The sequence below is a fragment of the Malaclemys terrapin genome, chromosome 8, assembly GCF_027887155.1.
Source record: "Malaclemys terrapin pileata isolate rMalTer1 chromosome 8, rMalTer1.hap1, whole genome shotgun sequence".
Taxonomy (NCBI): domain Eukaryota; kingdom Metazoa; phylum Chordata; order Testudines; family Emydidae; genus Malaclemys; species Malaclemys terrapin.
The window spans coordinates 15,487,007-15,506,352 of record NC_071512.1 but is presented as its reverse complement, the minus strand read 5'-3'; the positions used below and the strand labels follow the sequence as shown (position 1 = coordinate 15,506,352).

General features: G+C 40.1%; 1 protein-coding gene across 3 annotated transcripts in view; it reads left to right on the top strand.

The window, feature by feature from the left end:
• AFF4 (ALF transcription elongation factor 4) overlaps window positions 1-19,346 on the top strand; it is a 77,336-nt gene that overhangs the window by 11,985 nt on the left and 46,005 nt on the right. The window contains exons 2-3 of one of the 3 annotated variants that reach the window (XM_054036550.1): window positions 15,510-15,603; window positions 16,100-16,226. The exons of 1 other annotated variant lie outside the window; for it this stretch is intronic. In XM_054036550.1, coding sequence (XP_053892525.1) covers window positions 16,104-16,226 — 123 coding nt within the window. In that variant the 5' untranslated portion in view covers window positions 15,510-15,603; window positions 16,100-16,103. The remainder of the gene's footprint in view (window positions 1-15,509; window positions 15,604-16,099; window positions 16,227-19,346) is intronic. One more of the 3 variants, XM_054036551.1, reaches the window with a different exon arrangement.

Genomic DNA, 19,346 nt, shown 5'->3' with positions numbered 1-19,346 from the left:
CATCTACTAGATCCTCTCTGCTTGTACTTCTGCGTCCCCCACCCACCTACTAGCCTAGCTACATCTCCTGCTTCAACAATTCTCCTCTTACCCATTTCAACCTAGAATTTCCCAAGGTACCATTCTCCTCCTTACCAGGCCTTTCCCAGCTGCCACTAATTTCTCCTCCTTCCCCTCCCAGCATTCTTAAATGGGAAAGGGAAAGTTTGGGTAACTGTCTTTGACTTCATTTATCCAAAAAACTCAAGTCTCCAGCCTTTCTCATAAAACTGACAACAAATAACGAGGTTGAGACTTTCTGTTGAATTTTGTTTTGGTTAGTGGTTAGGGCAAGGGGTACTAGGAATCAGAACCCAAAAATCATATTGTCTGTCCTTTCACTAAGTAAGTCACTTAACTTCTTAGTGTTCCTGTAAAACTACTGCTGTACTTTAATATAGAAAAGTATAACCTGGCAGGCAAATTCTAGACTTAAAAAGGGTACTTAACCCCAGTCAAGTAACATTAAAATAAACTCAGCTTATTGGAAGTAGCATGATTTATTAGATTTATTGGCTCTGCTGTGTGAAGAGCCCAAGGAGAACTTGTGCAATTGTTCTCTGAATGATATTTAAACTCTGTTCTGCATGAGCACTGTTACAGGTTTTGTGATGTTCTGCATTTAACAAGACATTGTCTGCACTAAGAATGTTAGGAGATGTAATTCACTATACTTTGCAACTCAGTTTTCAGGAACAGTGGAAGAAATTGGGCATTTTTATCACCATAATCTGATCCATTATGAGTACAGTTAAATCATAGTGGTAAAAATGCTCAAATTCTTTGATACTGTCATTGCTCATACCATTCCATTCACAGTCCTACTGTGCAGCACTATGCTGTTTTTGCAGAAGGCACACTGACTTGTCAACCAGAGGCAAGCCTGGGTGTTGGAGGATGAAAAAATATTTGGAAGGGATGGTGTCTATTCAGCTCCCTTTTCTTGGCATGTGGGAGATCAGGGAAAGGAGTTAGACCTACTGTTCTGAGAGTGAAACTAGAAAAGGGTAGGAGCCCTAGGTCTCTCCAGTCCAAGGAGTTCCGGGGTGGGCTTTGGAAAAAGCCCCTCAAAGAGCCTGGAAAGTGGCCTAAGTAGACAACAAGGTGCCTGAGTAAAGTACCCTGAGGAGAGGATGTCATTTGGCAAGACAGCCAGACAGCCAAGTCTCTGAGGTGGAAACTAAAGGCATTTCTTCACTACCCGCCGGGTTGGCGGGTAGTGATCGATCTATTGGGGGTTGATTTATCGCATCTAGCGTAGATGCGATCAAATCGATCCCTGATCGCACTCCCCGTCGATTCCGGAACTCCAGCTTGCGAGAGGCGGAAGTGGAGTCGACGGGGGAGCGGCAGCAGTGGACTTGCTGCCGTCCTCGCGGCCAGGTAAGTCAGCCTAAGATACGCCGACTTCAGCTACGCTATTCGCTTAGCTGAAATTGCATATCTTAGGTTGACCCCACCCCCATCCACCTAATGGGCTTAGAGACTGGTAAAGCAAAGGGAGTGGACTTGCAGAAAGAGAAGCAGTGAGAGTTTAAGGTTGGATCTGACACCTGCTTTGTTTTCTGGGGTTGAAGGCCTTCAAAAAGGGAGAGCAGTATTGCTTAGGGGCCCTACCACAGAGAAGAGAGGAAAAGAACTAGAGGATGTTCTTTTGTCTAGACTGTATACTTGGCCTTTATTACTTGGGAAGGGATTGAGTTTTGTAATTTAGCTAGACAGGAAAACCAATTTGCCAGTGAGGGAAACAGAAGCAATGGCTTCATTCTCACTGTGGAAAGGTAAGGCCACATCTACATAGCGCAAGAGTCAAAGTCAAAGTTCACCCGAGCCAATGGTTCATTGTATTGATACGATTAAGGCATGTCAGTTTCATAGCCAACAGTACCCATTGGAATGACATGGCCAGCATAACATCTGCTGTCTTTGACAACCCTAATCTGATGAATCAAGGCTACATCCTTATACGAGTCCCCCACTGTAATCCATAATAAATAACTCTGGAGAATGATGCTAATAGCTGTGGCAATTATGAGTCACCCACTCCAAAAGTTCTGGCACCTCTAAGAGGCAGCAATATTCTTCTCTCCTGAATTGCTACTGCTGTTTTGTCCAGGTGATGCCTGTGAAATGAGCTGAGCAAATTGTGCAAATTGAGATCTTTGCATACCACTTGGCTACTGGGGTGACCAGGAGGGAGCTTTTTGACCAAACAACAATTTTGCAGTTGAAGACCAAACAGGTTTGGTTCGACTACTGCAGTAGGCACAGTCACTTGTAACATTCCAAAGTTTGGCAAAAGGAGGCTGGGCAAATGGCCGAGAGAGAAACCTAGATGTAAATTGTTAACGCTTTGTCAGTTTGTTTTCCCATGCATAAAGAGGGGCAATTAGAGCCTGCTGACTGTCAATTCTGCATGTAAAACCTAAAAAATAAAATAAAGCCAGTCCAAATAACAGTTGTAGAACCAGTTTTCAAGTTTTCTCCCAACTTTTTATTACTGAAAACAGCCTTAAAAATATTTGTTAGCATTTCAGTTTTTAAATTTTAAATTAAGTTAACACTGATCAGCTTTATAGTTAGCCTAAGCATTGAGCTGAAGATTGCACTTGCATAGGGGAGGGGGAAATCTTCATGTAATTGGCCCTGCCTTGCTCACTTCACTGGTCTCAGCATAGAGGGTATATCAGGAAGGAGGAATGGCTGGAGTGCTGGTGTACTTTGGCAACCCCAGCTAAAGGAACAGACTCTTGAGTATTTTTTACAGCAAGGTGTAGGTTAGAGCAGCTGTGAGGCTGTTCCCCAATTCCTGCATCTGGTTCAGCTCCCAGTGTAAATTGGGAGTGTAATGGCAGCTGTGGCATACGGCCACCTTTGTGTTCTCATCCAGCTCCTCTAGGCATGTTTTGTGGTAAGCACCATTTTGGCTAGATCAAAGGATTGACTGGTATCTCCATAGAGTGTGTAAATTTGAGTGTCTTCTCACAACAGACTGTATAGAATTATCCTCTGGATCGTTTCAGGGTGGGAAGAAATACTTTTTTATATGGCTGGCTCTGGGAAAATAGAAATTCTAGTTTAGTCTGGAACTCAGCACAACGAGAACCCCCAGACATGTATCAGTCAGGGACTGAGCAGCCTCAACTCCAATTGAGGGTGTGAAGAAATTAAGATAATTTGGTGATGAGCACGGTTATAGAACTCTGGGTAGAGAATGAGTGTATCATTACAGTTGAGAACCTTTTCCAGTAAATGGGAATATAACTTTTTTTAAACTGGGTTGATTGAGTCTGCCAATAGACCTAATTTCCTTCTCCTTGTTTACAATGGAGAGCCCCTTATGTCATTCTGACTATATTAATTTAGCATGGAAGTTCAAATAATGCCTCATGCTGACCTACATAAGACACTAGAGACTAGACTATATTTATGGTCTTTCAGTGGATTGCTATTTATAGGTTAAGCAAGGGATTGCTTGTGAAGCATCAAAAAAAGTTACCGCTTGATATAAAGTTATATGTGTGGGCTGGTCAAATATTCTGACATTAATTTGGCCATTGTTATGCAGATTACACTGGACAGATTATTTCTTTGAAACTTCACTTCATCATCCTAGATGAGTGAATTGCATTTAGTTTGTCTTTATTAAAGATTGCTAGTAATGGAATTTCTTTTTTGCTGCAGGCATCTTCTGCTTCCTTTGCTGATCTGTGAAAATCTTCTTTTTTCTTCCTTTGGGTGTGATGGTCTTTAATACCACTTCTTAAACAAGATAACTGTGTACTTTGGCAGTCATTTAGACAGCATTTTCTGTTTAAAGGAGCATTGTTTATACAGCTGACATCCAGGAAAGAAACTTGTTTGTCATTCAGTAGGTTTTTTTTGCAAATATTTGGTTTGCCCATTTTTTGGGCTTAAAACTTGAGAACATGACGACCTTATGGTAAGTCTGGTAAATTGTTTAAATGATGGATCTCCTGGGTGGAGGGAAAAAGTGAAACTAAAAGGCCAGTAGTGTCTAGGCATGTTGTGGTGTAATGTATTGTAACAACTCTCAAGTATCTTGCTGAGCATATAGGAATAAAATATTTCTGTAGCAGCAGTTAACTTGTGTGAAAGCAGAGGTGATTGACAGGGGCGGAGGGGAGGTAGGTATAAGAAATGCAGTGCCTTGAGAAATATTGCAAATGCTTAAAATTGAATTTTGTACTCAGAAAAGCTTTATAGTGAAGTTAACTTCATTTTTTATTACAAAGTTGATAAAAATATTCTGTTTAGTATAAAATGACTATGTGCAGCTGTTCATCCTTTAAAGCATATTATTTATTCCATTTTTGTAGCATGCATCTCCTTAATCGATTAAACACTTAGTTTCTAATAGCTTTATAAAAGATGAGCAACAGGATATCCTAAATAACGCGATTGCTTTTTCCAGACTTTCAGATTGCTTTCCTCTCCAGAATGAGAGGAATGAGTGCACTTTGTAGGATCCACTCTGTGATTGCACTTGCTCCTACACACTAATCTTGTGCTGGAAACAGCAACTTGAAACTGACTAGGTAGCATGAATAGTCAATTTCATATGTAAGCTGTGTCTGAACTAGAAATGGAGCTATTTTTGAAATAGCCAGCATCATTTTTGACACACTGTCAAATATTGCCCCTCATCAATCATAATTAAATGCAGTTTGTCAGTTGATGTACATAGAGGCAGCCAAGGCCTGTGAAACATCAGTGCAGAAAGCATATCATGCCAGAGGGACATTCATTCTGTTTCAGGTCCTGAACATATTTTGGCCCTGGCAGTATTAGTGGATAAACAATTGGAAGCAAATTGAGGGTGTGTCCTCAGGGTGCTGTATCTGCTTTTGGGTGCCACATGACTCATTTCCTCCTGCAGAGGAACACAGGTTTGAATGAGACCATATCTCTTGGGAGAAGAGAGTGAGTTGTTCACTAACACTCCTTACAGCTTCACCACCTTTAAGAAAACTTGAGACAATGAATGTTGTGAAGAGCTGAGTGAGCTACATAGTGTTCAGTTCACATTTATCAAAACTGAACATGTTTTTTTAGCACAGTATCCAATAGGATGCTTGACAGTGAAATACAAATTGAAATTCAAGATAGACACATAATGGAATGTCTCATGAGAAATTGTGAGGAGAGGCAGTATCTCCATAATCCGAGGGAAGTGGAAGTTAAATCCAGATGTGTTTGACAGACTTGTTCTGTTCTGGGATTTGCTATTTTGTGTTTACTGTTTAATGTAGCACTGTCCTTGTAAGTAAGGTCCAGAGAACTGGTGAGAGTGGAGGAGAGAGGGTGAACCAGTTGTCTGAAATAAACCTTATTTTTCCTTTACATCTCACCTGAAAGAATATGGGGTTATATTCCTGCAAATGATTTGACTAGACTCAAAGCTGATGTATACTGTTTCAGGTCTTGTGTTTCAAAAATATAAGACGGTTCAAAAGTCAAAACAGCTTACTGCGGACTTTATGAAAAGTCAGCTCCTTTCCTAACCCCAGTGCCACAGGATTCATAGCAGTAAGTGTGATGCTTTCAACTGAAGTTATATAGTGTAAAGAAGTCAAAGCCATATTAGTCATATTAATGATTGGTGCATAAACAAGCTTCACATAATTAAACTTAAATGTTGTCTTGGCTCCAGCATTTGAAGCAAAAGTTAAGGACATGAATGAACAGGATTATGGAGACTTAATACTGCTTGACATAAACAGCAAAACTTTGTTGGGAGACCATGTTATAACATGGCTGGCTCTTGCTTCTGTGGACAGGACCTAACCACATCTAAGAATTTGACTTTAGAGTTTGTCTTCCCATTGTACTTAATTATAGCAACCACTAGTGACCTAGAATTGAAAAGATGTGGGGAATTTGATCCTTCGGTCATAAAAGCCAATTGGCTTTAGGTCTGATGAATTAAGATCCATGTAAAAAACTAAATCAGGTTGTTTCAAGTATCTGTTCACTCACAAAAATCTAATTAGAGTTAAGGCTTGTGCTTCACTTTTTTTTTTTCTTCCCATATTCTTTTGGACTGTACATAAGAACATAAGAAAGGCCGTACTGGGTCAGACAAAAAGTCCATCTAGCCCAGTATCCTGTCTACCGACAGTGGCCAATGCCAGGTGCCCCAGAGAGAGTGAACCTAACAGGCAATGATCAAGTGATCTCTCTCCTGCCATCCATCTCCATCCTCTGAACAGACAGAGGCTAGGGACAACTTTCCCTAGCTGTAGGACTTAGAACTCCAAACTCAATTGTTAGAGAACAAAGAAATGCCTAATTTAAGGTTCCCCCACATATCCCTGAAAAGAATGTACTGTAGTCATGTTGCATAAGTCACAAATATGTAAAAAATAGGAAATGTACAGTTAGTGTGTTGCTTCATTTGCCACACAACGTTAATTCTGCCCACTTTTTTCCATTTTGATCAGCAGCTAGTGCTGCCTGGATCAGTGGAACTACATACAGCACATGAGGATCTATTAGACTTTATGAATAGGAGTCATGATCTGGAGCTGTAGTAGACATAGAAAAAATGGCAGTTTTAGTAAAGGATGTGAAGTACTGTGATGTTAATTTCTTTCTTGCATCCCCACAGGGGGAGAGTCAAGGTCATGTGGTTGTTCCTGAAAGCCATTCTTCTCCCTCTGTCCCCTCTCCTCCCCTGATGGATTTATGTGGGTGACAGAGGGTGAGAGCTGATAGCTGAATGGCTCAGAGGAACACAGCTTCCAAGTGCCTTCCTCGTGCCAGCTGACTACCTGGGACAGCAGTCCAAAGAGAGGAACTGATAGCTGTGTCCCTCAACTCTTTTCTCTTTCTTAGTTCCTTCATGCTATCTCTTAGGCTTGAGTGGACAAAGGGTAGAGGAGGAACTGTCAGTTGAGGGGCTGTGAATGTGTCTGCTGCTCCTCTTGCAGGAAGTGCAAAGCTAGGAACTCTACTCCTGGGAGCCCTGCAACTCCATTTTATTTAAAACATTTTATGTGTATTTTTGGGTGAAGATTGAAAATTTGCCTTTAAACAGAAACCATGTTGCAACCTTAACTCTAGTGCTGCTAGAGCTGCCCCATAATTTGACTGTTTTTTTTTTTTTTGTAACAGATTTTTAGTGTTTTTTAATTTCCTACAGTTTGGTCAAAGTGTAATCCTTGCTTAGAATATCTCTAGTCATCAACATGTTAGAATATATATCTATTTCAAGTCTGAATTGCTGGCTTAATAAAAGTAGTAGTATATTTATATGGCCTCCTTTTTTTTAAATAATCCAAGAACCCTTTACAAATGGGTTGTATGATGACAAATTATGTACAAAGATCACTTCATCCACCACTGAGATGCAGTGGTTTATGGGGTAAAAATGGTAGCTGTTTAATAGTGCACAGTATAATGGTTAAGGGAAGGAAGTGAAGAATACCACATCCAGTTGAAACTACAGAGCAGGATGTAATAACCCAAACTGTAATATGGCTAGGGCACAAGAATGAATACCCTGGTCCTGCAAACTTTACTTGGCCAAAAGTGCTTAGGACCACTCTGTCTCATAGGAGTGAGCATCTCCAGCATTACAGTATATCCTTTTATCATTCTGGACTATTGTTAACTTGGAGGGAAAAGCACCACACAGTGAATCACCACTTCTTTGTTCCTTGGAAGCTTCTCATTCAAATATTGACCAGGCCTAACCCTGCTTATCTTGAGTGCTGACAAGATCACAACATGTTGTAATTCTCAACATGTTGATCAATGTGTTTGCCTCCAACTCTTTATTTACTAGATGCTGATCTCACGCGGAACATACAGTTTTAGTTCCTTTCACATGAAGGATAGTGTAGAACAAATATTAGATGCCTTTATATTCAGGGTTTTGCTGCTGAAGTCGCCTGTGTTTTTCCCCAAAGATATTTATGGAAGGGGAGATCCCTCCTTGTTAGAGGTGGAGTTTAAGTAAAAAGAGGAGTGTTTCTTCTCCCTCATCAAAGTGAATTTATGGGCTTAGGTCCTCTTATGACCAAGTGTGAATATGATCTCTCTGCATGTGTGTAATCATGAATTTATTGCAATCCTTGAGTTATAACTTAAGAACTTATTTGGTATAGTAAATTCTTTCCTTGTAGAGCAAATAAAGCTCATAGTTGGAGGTATCCCAATCCAAATAAGATTTCCCTCCCTACATGGAATACAGCTTCTATATTTATCAGAGCCTAGAGAAAACTGCAGCCCTTTTGTTAAGAAATACGAGGGAAAGAAATGTCGAAATAAAATGGGGTATTTTGTTCTTTGCAAAGTTAGCAAGATTTACTTTTCCTGCGGCTTTAACCATATGTAACAATATTTTCAGAGTTCTGTGTAATTTATCTCTGGCTCTTAGTTACTTGGTGTTGCTGCAATTTTAATTACCAGTTTTAATAACCTTTTACTAATCTTATTTGTGAAGACCACAATACTTTTAACCAAGTGTAGGATCTTCATGTCTAGGATAACTTTTTGCCTACAAGTATTTGAATGGGTATTTAAAAAACCCTCAACCTGTAAAAATGAGTGGGTTCAGAGGATCCAAAATCTTCCTTTTCTGTCTCTGTGATTTCCTGTCAACACTTCTCTGTGTACTTTAGATAAAGTTTTCTATTTGTACACACTATATTGTGCAAAGCTGCTTTGTGTACAATAGACCTTCGCTTTCACAATGGAAGGAAGTGTTTTACTTACTGGTTTTTCCCTGGCCAAGAAAAAAGAAATAGCTTCAAACTAAATGTTAACTTTAATACCTATTTAATTGAATCCATCTTGCAGTAATTTGCCAAGATTTTGGTTTAGCTGTGCACACCTTGCATTTCCAGTGCAATGAAGTCATGTGCAGTGATGTCACTTTAATCACCTTTTAAAATCTTTTTTACTCACTCATGGAATCCATTATTGTAGTAAATAGGAGCCAAATACAAAAAACGGATTGCTTTAGACTGGTCTGTTAAACCATACTTTTCTTCTTTGCATCAGAGAGTTATTTCTGTTTCGCTCTCCTGTGTCTGTGAAGTAATGTTGGCTTGTTCTTCAGCATAATTACTGGGGAAAGGCTCTTGTGAAAAAGCTGGTTTGCATCATTCTTTGAAAATGTCCAGGGTTGGGCTCAGTCTTTGATCTCTGAAGGAGATCTACAGTTGAGCACCATCCACTAGATGTGCTTCACCTAGGACACAATCACCTTTCCATCCAACACTGTTGCCTTAGTGGGTTGTGGCAGGAGAGGAGGTTTCATGGGGTATGTCTACACTGCAATTAAAAATCTGCGGATGACCTATGCCAGCTGACTCTGGCTAAGAGGCTATTTAATTGTGGTGTAGACTTGTAGGCCTGGGCTCTATGACCCTGCCCAAGCCTGAACGTCTAAATTGCAATTAAACAGCTCCATAGCCCAAGTCAGGTGGCATAGGCAAGCCATGGTTGTCTAATTGCAGTGTAGACATACCCTATGATAGCAAATTAATACAGCTCTTGGCTATAGTTTTCTGTAGTATTTGTAGTACTCTTTATCCTGACTACTCTAGAATAGTATCAGAGGGGTAGCCGTGTTAGTCTGAATCTGTAAAAAGCAACATAGGGTCCTTTCTTACCCACGAAAGCTTATGCTCCCAATATTTCTGTTAGTCTTAAAGATGCCACAGGACCCTCTGTTGCTTTTTACTCTAGAATATATCCTCTTTTATGGGTTTTGCAGATCTTTTGGGTTCTTCAGTGTGGGAGCAATTGTGTTGTAAGCTGATACATTGTAGCATTTTAGCCTGTGCAAAGAATTTGGTGGCAAGTTTTGTAGTAAGTTGCTACACTTCCAGTATTAAGCCGGGGGAGCACGTGTGATCATTAATCTGCTGGGCTGACAATGAAATACAAAAAGGGATTCAAGTTTTTTGTGTCTTTTTCTTTCCCCTGTGTCCGTGTAAATAATTTGTGAAAACAAAGTGGGCCTCTAAAGTGTAAACTACAGGATTCTGGGGTATCATTCTACATCTTGAGTACTGAGAAAGAGGACAGAATTTTCTACTTTTCTATTTGAAATATAGTGAAAAATGTCTAATATAGTTGATGAAACTGGGTGTGTCCAGCATGAAGAGCTAGATATGTGTATTCTCTCTGAAGACTGTTTATCGCACATGGCTAAATGTTGTCAAACCGGACTTTGCTGTTTAATCACAGCCAATTAAGCAGCACTGAATAAATGAATGGCTATTACTTCATCTCTTGCTTTATGAAACCGGTTTTAGAAAAAGAAACCCTTGAGTGCAAATGAGTACTTTTGGAGGATACGAGGCAAAAGTGTTGTAGACATGCTTTAAAGAACCACTAATGCCTGGTTGGAAAGTTGGAGTTGGGAGTATTTTTCTGTATGGAATGCTGTGTGGGGGGGGGATTACTTGGGCACCCAGTTTTGGCAGCTGTCTTTGATTGCTGCTTTAATGGGTCTAAGAAAACTGAGCAATGCTGCTGTCAGCGAGGGAGCATGATGAACTTATGATGGGATGGATTCTGAATTAATGAACTCTTTGATTTCTGTGATTGTTGAGTAGGGGGAGACATGGTGAGAAGAAAGGACGTTAAGCCTATCCCTAGACATACGCCTAAAAAGATTTATTTATCTCTATGTCTTTCATAAGAATAGCCATACTGGGTCAGGCTAAAGGTCCATCTAACCCGGTATCCTGTCTTTCGACAGTGGCCAATGCCAGGTGCCCCAGAGGGAATGAACAGAACAGGTAATCATCAAGTGATCCATCGCCTTTCACCATGTTGCCAGTAATACTTGGGCAAAAAGGGTCCCTGCTTCCTTGTCTTTGCTTTATTCCTGTCAGATTTAAGATGTGTAGTTAATAAAAACAGCTATTCATGATTTAGTGAAAGATGAAAGCCTTGAAGACTTTGCACCACTTGAGACTCAGATGGGTTACTCTGACTTGGTTTGCATAGCTGTCTTTAGTTGGTGCACCATGAGTCTATTGAAAAAATAAATGCCAAACCTTTTCAGAATAAGTATGTACTCTGCTTCTTCACCATTGTCTCTAGTATAGTTTCTCATACAATACATTTCTTAAGTACTGATATAAGAGGAAATGGTTCTCTTTATAACATGGCAGCAGGGATTTAAGTAACCCTCACTTCACCATTCTCATGATGATTTTATAATTCTGTCCTTGTATTTTAAGTTGAATTTCGAGGAAAGTTTGAGCATACAGAGATCACAAATCTATAAAGTCAACATTTTTCTTGTTGTGTCCAGAGTTGTTGTAGCTGTGTGAGTTGCAGGATACTAAAGAAACAAGGGGGTGAAGTAATACCTTTTATTGGACCAACTTCTGTTGGTGAGAGAGAAGCTTTCAAGCTACACAGAGCTCTTCCTCAAGTCTATAAAAGGTACTTAGTGTCACAGCTAAGTACCAGGTCAAATAGATAATTTAGCATAAGTAGTTAGCACATATTCTATCTGTTTGACCTTGTATCTAGCTGTGACACTGAGTATCTTTTATAGATCTGAGGAAGAGCTCTGTGTAGCTTGAAAGCTTCTCTCTATCACCAACAGAAGTTGGTCCAGTAAAAGATAATACTGTACCACCTTGTTCTACTGACTATATATATATATATATATATATATATATATATATATATACACACACACACACACACTCAGTTATCACAGTTGTTTCTACTTTTAAGTAATAGTAGAGGGGAAAACTCGGAACCTCAGATACCACTGTGCTAACTTAATAATGATCACTGTAGCCATAGCTTTGTGAAATAAGTCCATCATCTTGTGACAGTTGCATTGCCTCAGTTGATTTGTCTTTTCTTAGGGTATGTCTTCACTACAGTGTTACTCTGAACTGTTTAACAGGTATTGCCCTAATTTCCCTTCCCATCCACACACTCCAACCTCTTACCCAGGGGTTCTCAAACTGGGGGCTCTGACCTCTCAGGGGGTCATGAGGTTATTACATGGGGGTAGCAAGCTATCCGCCTCCACCCCAAACTCCACTTCACCGCCATCATTTATAATAGTGTTTAAATATATATATTAATTTATGGGGGGGGGTCACAATCAGAGGTTTGCTGTGTGAAAGGGGTCACCAGTACAAAAGTTTGAGAACCACTGCTCTTACTTGAGTTTAGTGATGCTTTCAACCCATTCCAGCTAGCCTATGAGGGGTTGTGGGTTAGAACCTGGGAGCTTTCACTTGGCTGGTAACATGTTCACTGTTCAGTAAGGATGCAGGCTAAAGCACTTGCGTGGTGATAGTCCGGCAGTAGTTCCCCTTGTGTGCCCAGAAGGGACCACATTCTCCCACAATTCATTGGGCAGCTCAGCTTATTACATGGCATAAAACCATGGGATATGCTCCCAGAAGTCCTAGCAAGAGACACGGGGGAATGCTGTACCAGTAAAAATATAATAACTTTGGGTAGCGCTTTGCAGTATAACTGCTCGGACCCAGACTAGGCTAACCTGTGTGCTCACACCCTGGTTTACGACCATCTGGAGTAACTGCAGTGTAGACATACCCATCTCACACTAAGGAGGACTGGGAAAATGAGAAATAAAATGTTCAGTGAGAGGGTAGGGTGAGGTGGCAATAAGGATATCTTTTACATAAAGATCAGCTGGTAATAGGTTTCAGCTTAAAACAATTTCTTTTTAACATAAAACCTAAACCCACCAACTGGACACAGCTGGATTCAGTATTTAGTCAGTGTTTTGTTTGGGTTTCATGTGATGTCTGACTATTAATGTGCTTTGTTAGTGTGATTTCCTCCTCTCTTCTTCCCCCCCCCCCCTCCACCCCCCAGGTTTTCATGTGTGCTCCAGCTCTAGCATTTTGACATTGGAATTGGGGCAAGAGGCTCAGAGCATAGGAGAATCACTTTTGGTTGTTATAAACTTAATGAACCAACTGTGTAGAATGTTTAATTTTGATAGGTATTCATAGTTTTTAACTGGTTTAAAAAAATAATTCACTGAGAATTATAATTTGGCTGTAAAAGCCTTAACCTAAAGGAGTTTGCAAAATCAGTTAATTAGTAGCAGTACTGATTTTAATAGACATACCCTTTGTCATTTGCTTTTTAAAGTACCTTTGCTTCTTACTATTTTTGTTTGAGCATAGACCTGCATCTAGTTTCTCTCAGGTGACCATCTTATAGCTGTATAGCACCTGCCCATTGTTCAACCAGGGAGCTGTTTGAGATAATTTATATAGCTATGAAAATCCACCAAACCAACAGCCCATTAGTTTAATCTATTAACATAATGCCAGTATGCAAACTTGTAATGATTTTAATGGCTGTTATTCACTGGAAGCACTGAAGATTTAATCTGATTTTTTGAATCCCTTTTAAACTATTGGCTTCAGTGAAACAAATACAAACCAAATCCACCTCCTATGAAGAAATTTTTCTTTTACTATAATGTTTAAGATGGGAGGTTAGCGGGAGAGAGAAATTCAGGTAGCTTGTATAATATTTCTATTTACGTGTTCTCCATACGTCTAGTAGTGTGAGCTGAGAGAGCCAGTTTAATTCCAGTGTTGCCCCTGACTGAACTCAGTTCCCAAACCAAGGTTTCCATCCTCACTGCCTTTTCACGTGAAGTTGTTGCACACATTGCAGTCCCTCAGTGCAGTAAGAAGACTATTTCTGTTACTTAGTTTGGATAGTCCTAATTATTAATGTAAGGTTGGAAGTTGCTCCAGGTCTTCATTTGTAAAAGTTATTGCTGATCAAAATTTGTTTCTCATTATTACATTACGAACTCTACACCATATTTTTAAATAGCTGCAATTGTTAAGTCTGCTTAAATGTTAATTAAACCTTATATGCTTCTAAACTGTAGTAATTGTATGTTTTCTAGGTGTGCCTAGATTACCCATATGGATTAAGTATTCTAGGATGAGCAACAAAAAGTAAAGCTGAAAGGATTAATCAAAATTTACATTTTATAGTCAACAGGCACAGAAGTTAAATGCAGCTGTTCTAGGTGGCTTTTAATTGAACAGTCTGTATAATTAAATTCGTGTTGTCTATAATGTCTTTTTGTTTCAATACTTTTTATAGGAAGACAGGATACTAGCCCAAAGAAGGATCTTATCTCTCAATTCTATATCCATGATCAAGTTGAAATGAATTTTCCAGGTTCCATGTATCATATGTGTATTGTGTTTTTTAAATTAAAGAATCCCTTATCTTTCCTTTATCACAAAAACCTTACATTAGTAACCATTTTAAGAAAATTAGTTTATTTTTTGTTGTTCAGTCAGTTTTCACAATCAACGTGAACTAGTCAGTTTCACTTTCCAGGTGCCAGTTTTTATAGGGCTCAGTCTTGAAGAACAGATAAGCTGAATGGCTTTCAATCATTTTATCAGGGCTTTTTGTTCATGTTAACATTCCTGAAGATGCAGAGTAGTACATTCAGAGGTTTTCTAGCTGACAATTTTGTAGCCTGGTGTTAAGCTAACACAATTAAGAAATATTGTTTTTGCCCATCAAGACATGGTCTAAACGGACACGCTCTCTTATTCTGTTTGCATTGTAGACACTGCTGGGAAATACTTAAGTACAACCAAAACCTGTCTGTCAATTTTCTTTTTAAATTGAATGTTTCCACTAATCAAGCTAAAACTATATTTTGGCCCTAATCTACTTTTCAGCATCTCTTAAAGTTCATTATACTAACTTAGAGTATGAGACAATCAGAATGAAGCTAAATACAGAGAGAAAAATTACAGTGAAAGTAAGCTAAAGTAAATATTTAAAAGGCTGAGTAATAGAAATTGAAGATGACTACTCATTTATTTAGAAAAGAGTAACTGTTTTATCATGTAGATTTCAAACAGAATACTTCAGCAAACATTTTGAAAATAATTGGGCAGTTGTCTAAACAGTCAAATAATGGTCTCTTGAATTAATGTAACCTTTTATTTTGTTTCATCTTATTTAGACTGTAGCATCCTTCAGAGACCACTAATTTCTTCTGTGTGTAAAACACCTTGCACATGTGGTGCTACATAAATAACTGAATGTTGATTTACACTTACGACTTTTGCAGAAGAATAGTACACACAAACACCGCTTCTAGTGCCATCTTATTCATAGTCTTGTTTCCCAAATTACTTTGTCTTGATGCTTTCTCAAGTTCAAAGAGACACTTTTTAGACATCCTTTTTTTTAATTTGGCCTTAGTGCTTATAATTAAAGCAGTGTGTCAGTTGAAGCAGACCTCTCCTAAGTCAGATTTCAGTAAACTTTTCTTTAAAAAGAGAAATTTCCAGTTTCTTAACCCATACTGATCAGTAGTTACTGACTGTATGACAGGACAGTGGACGAGAGGCTGCAATATTGCTGTGACTGAGGTGTTTGCTGAAATATGTATTTAGAGCAGAAATGTCGTTTTTTAGGGAACCTAAAAACAAGAGCAAAGCTGAGGTCTAACTACGATAGAGGATGGACACCAAAGAAGCTGTGTTGGGGACAAAAACAAAGCAAAATAAGGTAGAGCAAAAGTAGAGGCCAAGCATTGGACATGGGAAGGGATGGAGTGTGGGTGGGGGTTGTATACTGAATGGGGGAACAGTCAGGGGATATTAAAAGGAAAAAGTGGTGGAAGCTTTTAACAGTGAATGGCAAATGGATACTTCTTTTTTTAAACCAGCCTATTCTAACTTAAATTAATTATGCAGGTGAAATGGTTTGGAGGAGTCGGGGTTTGTTCACCTATGGATTCTGTGTGAATTTTTCTATTTTTGATCATTGCCTAAGCTCTACCAGTTTTACAGATATAAGCTAGTTGCTCACTGCAGGTTATAGCAAATACAGATGCCAGCTGTTTAATTAAAAACTTCTTTTCAATTTTGGATATCTCCTGCTGTCATAAGGGGATTCTTCAATTGAACCATTCTGTTGGCAAACTGCATACAATGGAACTAGCTTTGTTCACTTTCATCCCTCACTTCCTTTCTGTGATCAGAAATTATGTTTTTGTTCATAGCAACATGAACCGTGAAGACCGGAATGTGCTGCGTATGAAAGAAAGGGAAAGGCGAAATCAAGAAATTCAACAGGGCGAAGAAGTCTTTCCACCTAACTCTCCTCTCTTTGCTGAACCATATAAAGTTGTGAGTTTATGCTATTATTAAAAATGCAGTTCCTTGTAGCAAAAGACATATTTCTAATTATTTGGTTTCTAGACTTTTTTACGTGATTTTTTTTCTAGTGCACAGTTCTTGTGACAGTGATAAGAAGCAGGGCTTGAAAGTGAGGATGGATGGTTACTAGGTAGCAGCACTAATAGATGCTCAAAATATCACTCAAGAATAAAGACACTGCTTTATTTGAAAGGACGTGCTGAAAAGGATAATGGAACTTGAGCTAACTTTTCAGTTTCCTTCTGAAATTGTTCCAGCCACCCAAAACATTTCAAGTGTTGGTCAAGTCTGTCAAGGCTACCTTTTTTTTTATGCTTTTTTAGCTTACTGTTTAGCATACTAACCTTCATCTACAGTACTCTAGCTAAAGGTAAACCCAGGAATAGGAAGTTTGACTAGCAGGTTGATTTTAAATACAAAACTGCTTAATAGCCTGGGGTTTTTACCATTTAATATAGCCAGGTTCCTTAAAATTAATTTACTATTGTGAGCCTAATTCAGGGTTTGGTGTAACTTTTTTTCTTTTCTTTACAAACTATTTAAAGTCTCTACCCATGACTTTAAACCCACACTAGATTCTCTCCCAAGGATCTATTTAGGCCACACTCAACACCTATAGACGAACAATAAATATGTGCCTGAGGCAGAAACTAATTTTCGAAGGGTAAGATAATGACCTCCATGATTTTAATTCTTTATTATTCAAGAACCCTTTTAAAAAAAAAAAAAAAATTCTTTCAATGTAGCCTCCTCTGGTAAGTGAGGAAATGAGACTTGGGTCTTGTCTGTATTAGAAAGTTTTGCTGCTTTAATGTTACTGTTATAGTTAAAGTGGTCTCCTAGTATGGACATAGTTATACTGGCAGAGAAGTGCTTATTACAGTTTGGTAAACAGAATTGGTATAACTGCACGTGTTAGGGCTTGGACCAGTAGAACTGTATCAGTAAAAACAAAAATCACACCCTTAACCGACATAATTCTACCACTGTAACCTTTTTAGGGCAGACTGGCCTTAAAAATCATTTAAGGGTTATTAGAGAAATAGCCTCAGTCTGAAAGATTAGTTCGGGGATTGCTTTTTTTTTTAACCCCTGCTATCTAGTCTACTGATAGTATTTGAGGTTCTTAATACCATACTCCTTCTGAGGTCATTCTGCGCCAAAAAAATTAAAAATTTTGCGTACAATATTTTTAAAAATTCTGCAGGTTTTATTTGTCAATAAATAAATGCAGAGGCTCCAGCATGGCAGCAGGGAGCACAGGCCACTGGCTGCATGAAAGTGGGAGATCACCCTGCAGCCTCCCCACTCCTGGGACATGGACTAGGTGGTGAGACTGCACCCGACCTTGACACAGCACAAGGCTTGGGCCTGCCCCAGAAACACCCTGGGGCCCTGCCCCTCTGCACAAGGAGCACCAGGTGTGGGGCAGGCAGGCTCAACCAGGCAGGATCCAAGTGTGGAGAGGCTCTGGGGGGAAGATCCAGGTGTGGGGTCAGAGGATTGTGTGTGGGATAATCTAGGTGGAGGCAACTTAGTGAAGGGCCTAGGTGTGGGGCGGGGGGGATCTGGATGCATAGAGACTCGTTGACAGGGTTCCAGGTGCAGGGGCAACGGGACTCTGCAGGGACTTCCAGGTGAAAGTGCTTGGAGCTCAGTGGGGGGATCTGGGTGTGGGGGGAGTGGTGCTTGGTGGGGAGGGGGTCTGGGTGCAGCTAATTGGGGGGCAGTGGCATGGGGATCTGGATGTGTGGGCTCAGGATGGTGGCGGGGGTTTAAGTGCAGGGAGCTCAGTGGGGGGTGGTCTAGGTGCAGGGGTAGGGGCCGGAGGCAGGGGGTTTGGGTGCAGGAGGCTCCAGATGCAGGGGTTGAGATTCAATGTGGTGGGGTTTGGGTATGAAAGGATAGGGGGGTTCTGGGTGTATGGGGTGAGGCTTGGTGGGGGTGTCTGGGTATGGGAGGTCCGGATGCATGGGGGTTGGGCGGATGCGGGAGCAGCTCCCCATACAGTGACCTCTCCCCTTGCACCTGAGCAGCGATGGGGGCAGGAAGCAGGGGAGTATGCTGAGCTTTCTGCAGCTGGGGGTGGGTCTAACACAGCCCCAGCCACTTCTTGCAGGGGAAGAGAGAGTCCCATCCCCTTCTGCCTCCAGCCCAGCTGAGACTATCAGCTGATCCCAGCTCAGTGTAGGAACCGCTGGCTGGGGTATCCCCAGCCCTGCGGTGATTTACCTCTCTGCCACCTGCTCCGGTTGCCTGAAACAATGTATCTGTGCAGTTAGGGAGTGGTGCTCTTGCAGCTTCCCTGTCAGTCATTTTTCTGCAGGGAAGAAAAGAAATCTGCAGGGGACATGAATTCTGCACGCATGCAGTGACACAGAATTCCCCCAGGAGTAATATCACTGGTACAGTTGTTCATCGCCAACCTAACGCTATACTGTATAGAACTCATGTCTTTGATAAACACAGCCCAACTCTGGCCCAGGTTCTAGAAAGAATTCTACTGGAAAGATACTTAAACAAAATGTCCACTGCTGTGTTCACAAATGAATACTGCAAAATTGTGCTAGAGCATGAATGGAGTTGACTAGAAACTAACTACAAACATTAGTTAAACAAGTGGTTCGTTTTCCTTGTCCAAAGTGAGAAGTGCATAAGTAAGAACTGCATAAATAATAATTAGATTCTTTCCTTAAAAGTGCCAGTGCCATTTTTGTGTGGCCGGCAATACTTTCCCCACAACTCTTTTCTATGAGAATTTTGTGATCATAGCTCAGGGCTTTGAACAAAACATTCTTCTGAACCACCTACCTAGTTCATATGGCTAAAGGAAAAATAATTTTGTATTACCATAGAATTATAGCAGAATTTAAAAGGAACTGTGGCATTAAGGCTCTTTAAACCTTTCCATTACATTTTTCTTTCTAACTGTTGGCTTCTTATTTCCTTAAACTACACCTCTACCTCGATATAACGCTGTCCTCGGGAGCCAAAAAATCTTACCGTGTTATAGGTGAAACTGCGTTATATTGAACTTGCTTTGATCCACCGGAATGTGCAGCCCTGCCCCCCCAGGGCACTGCTTTACCG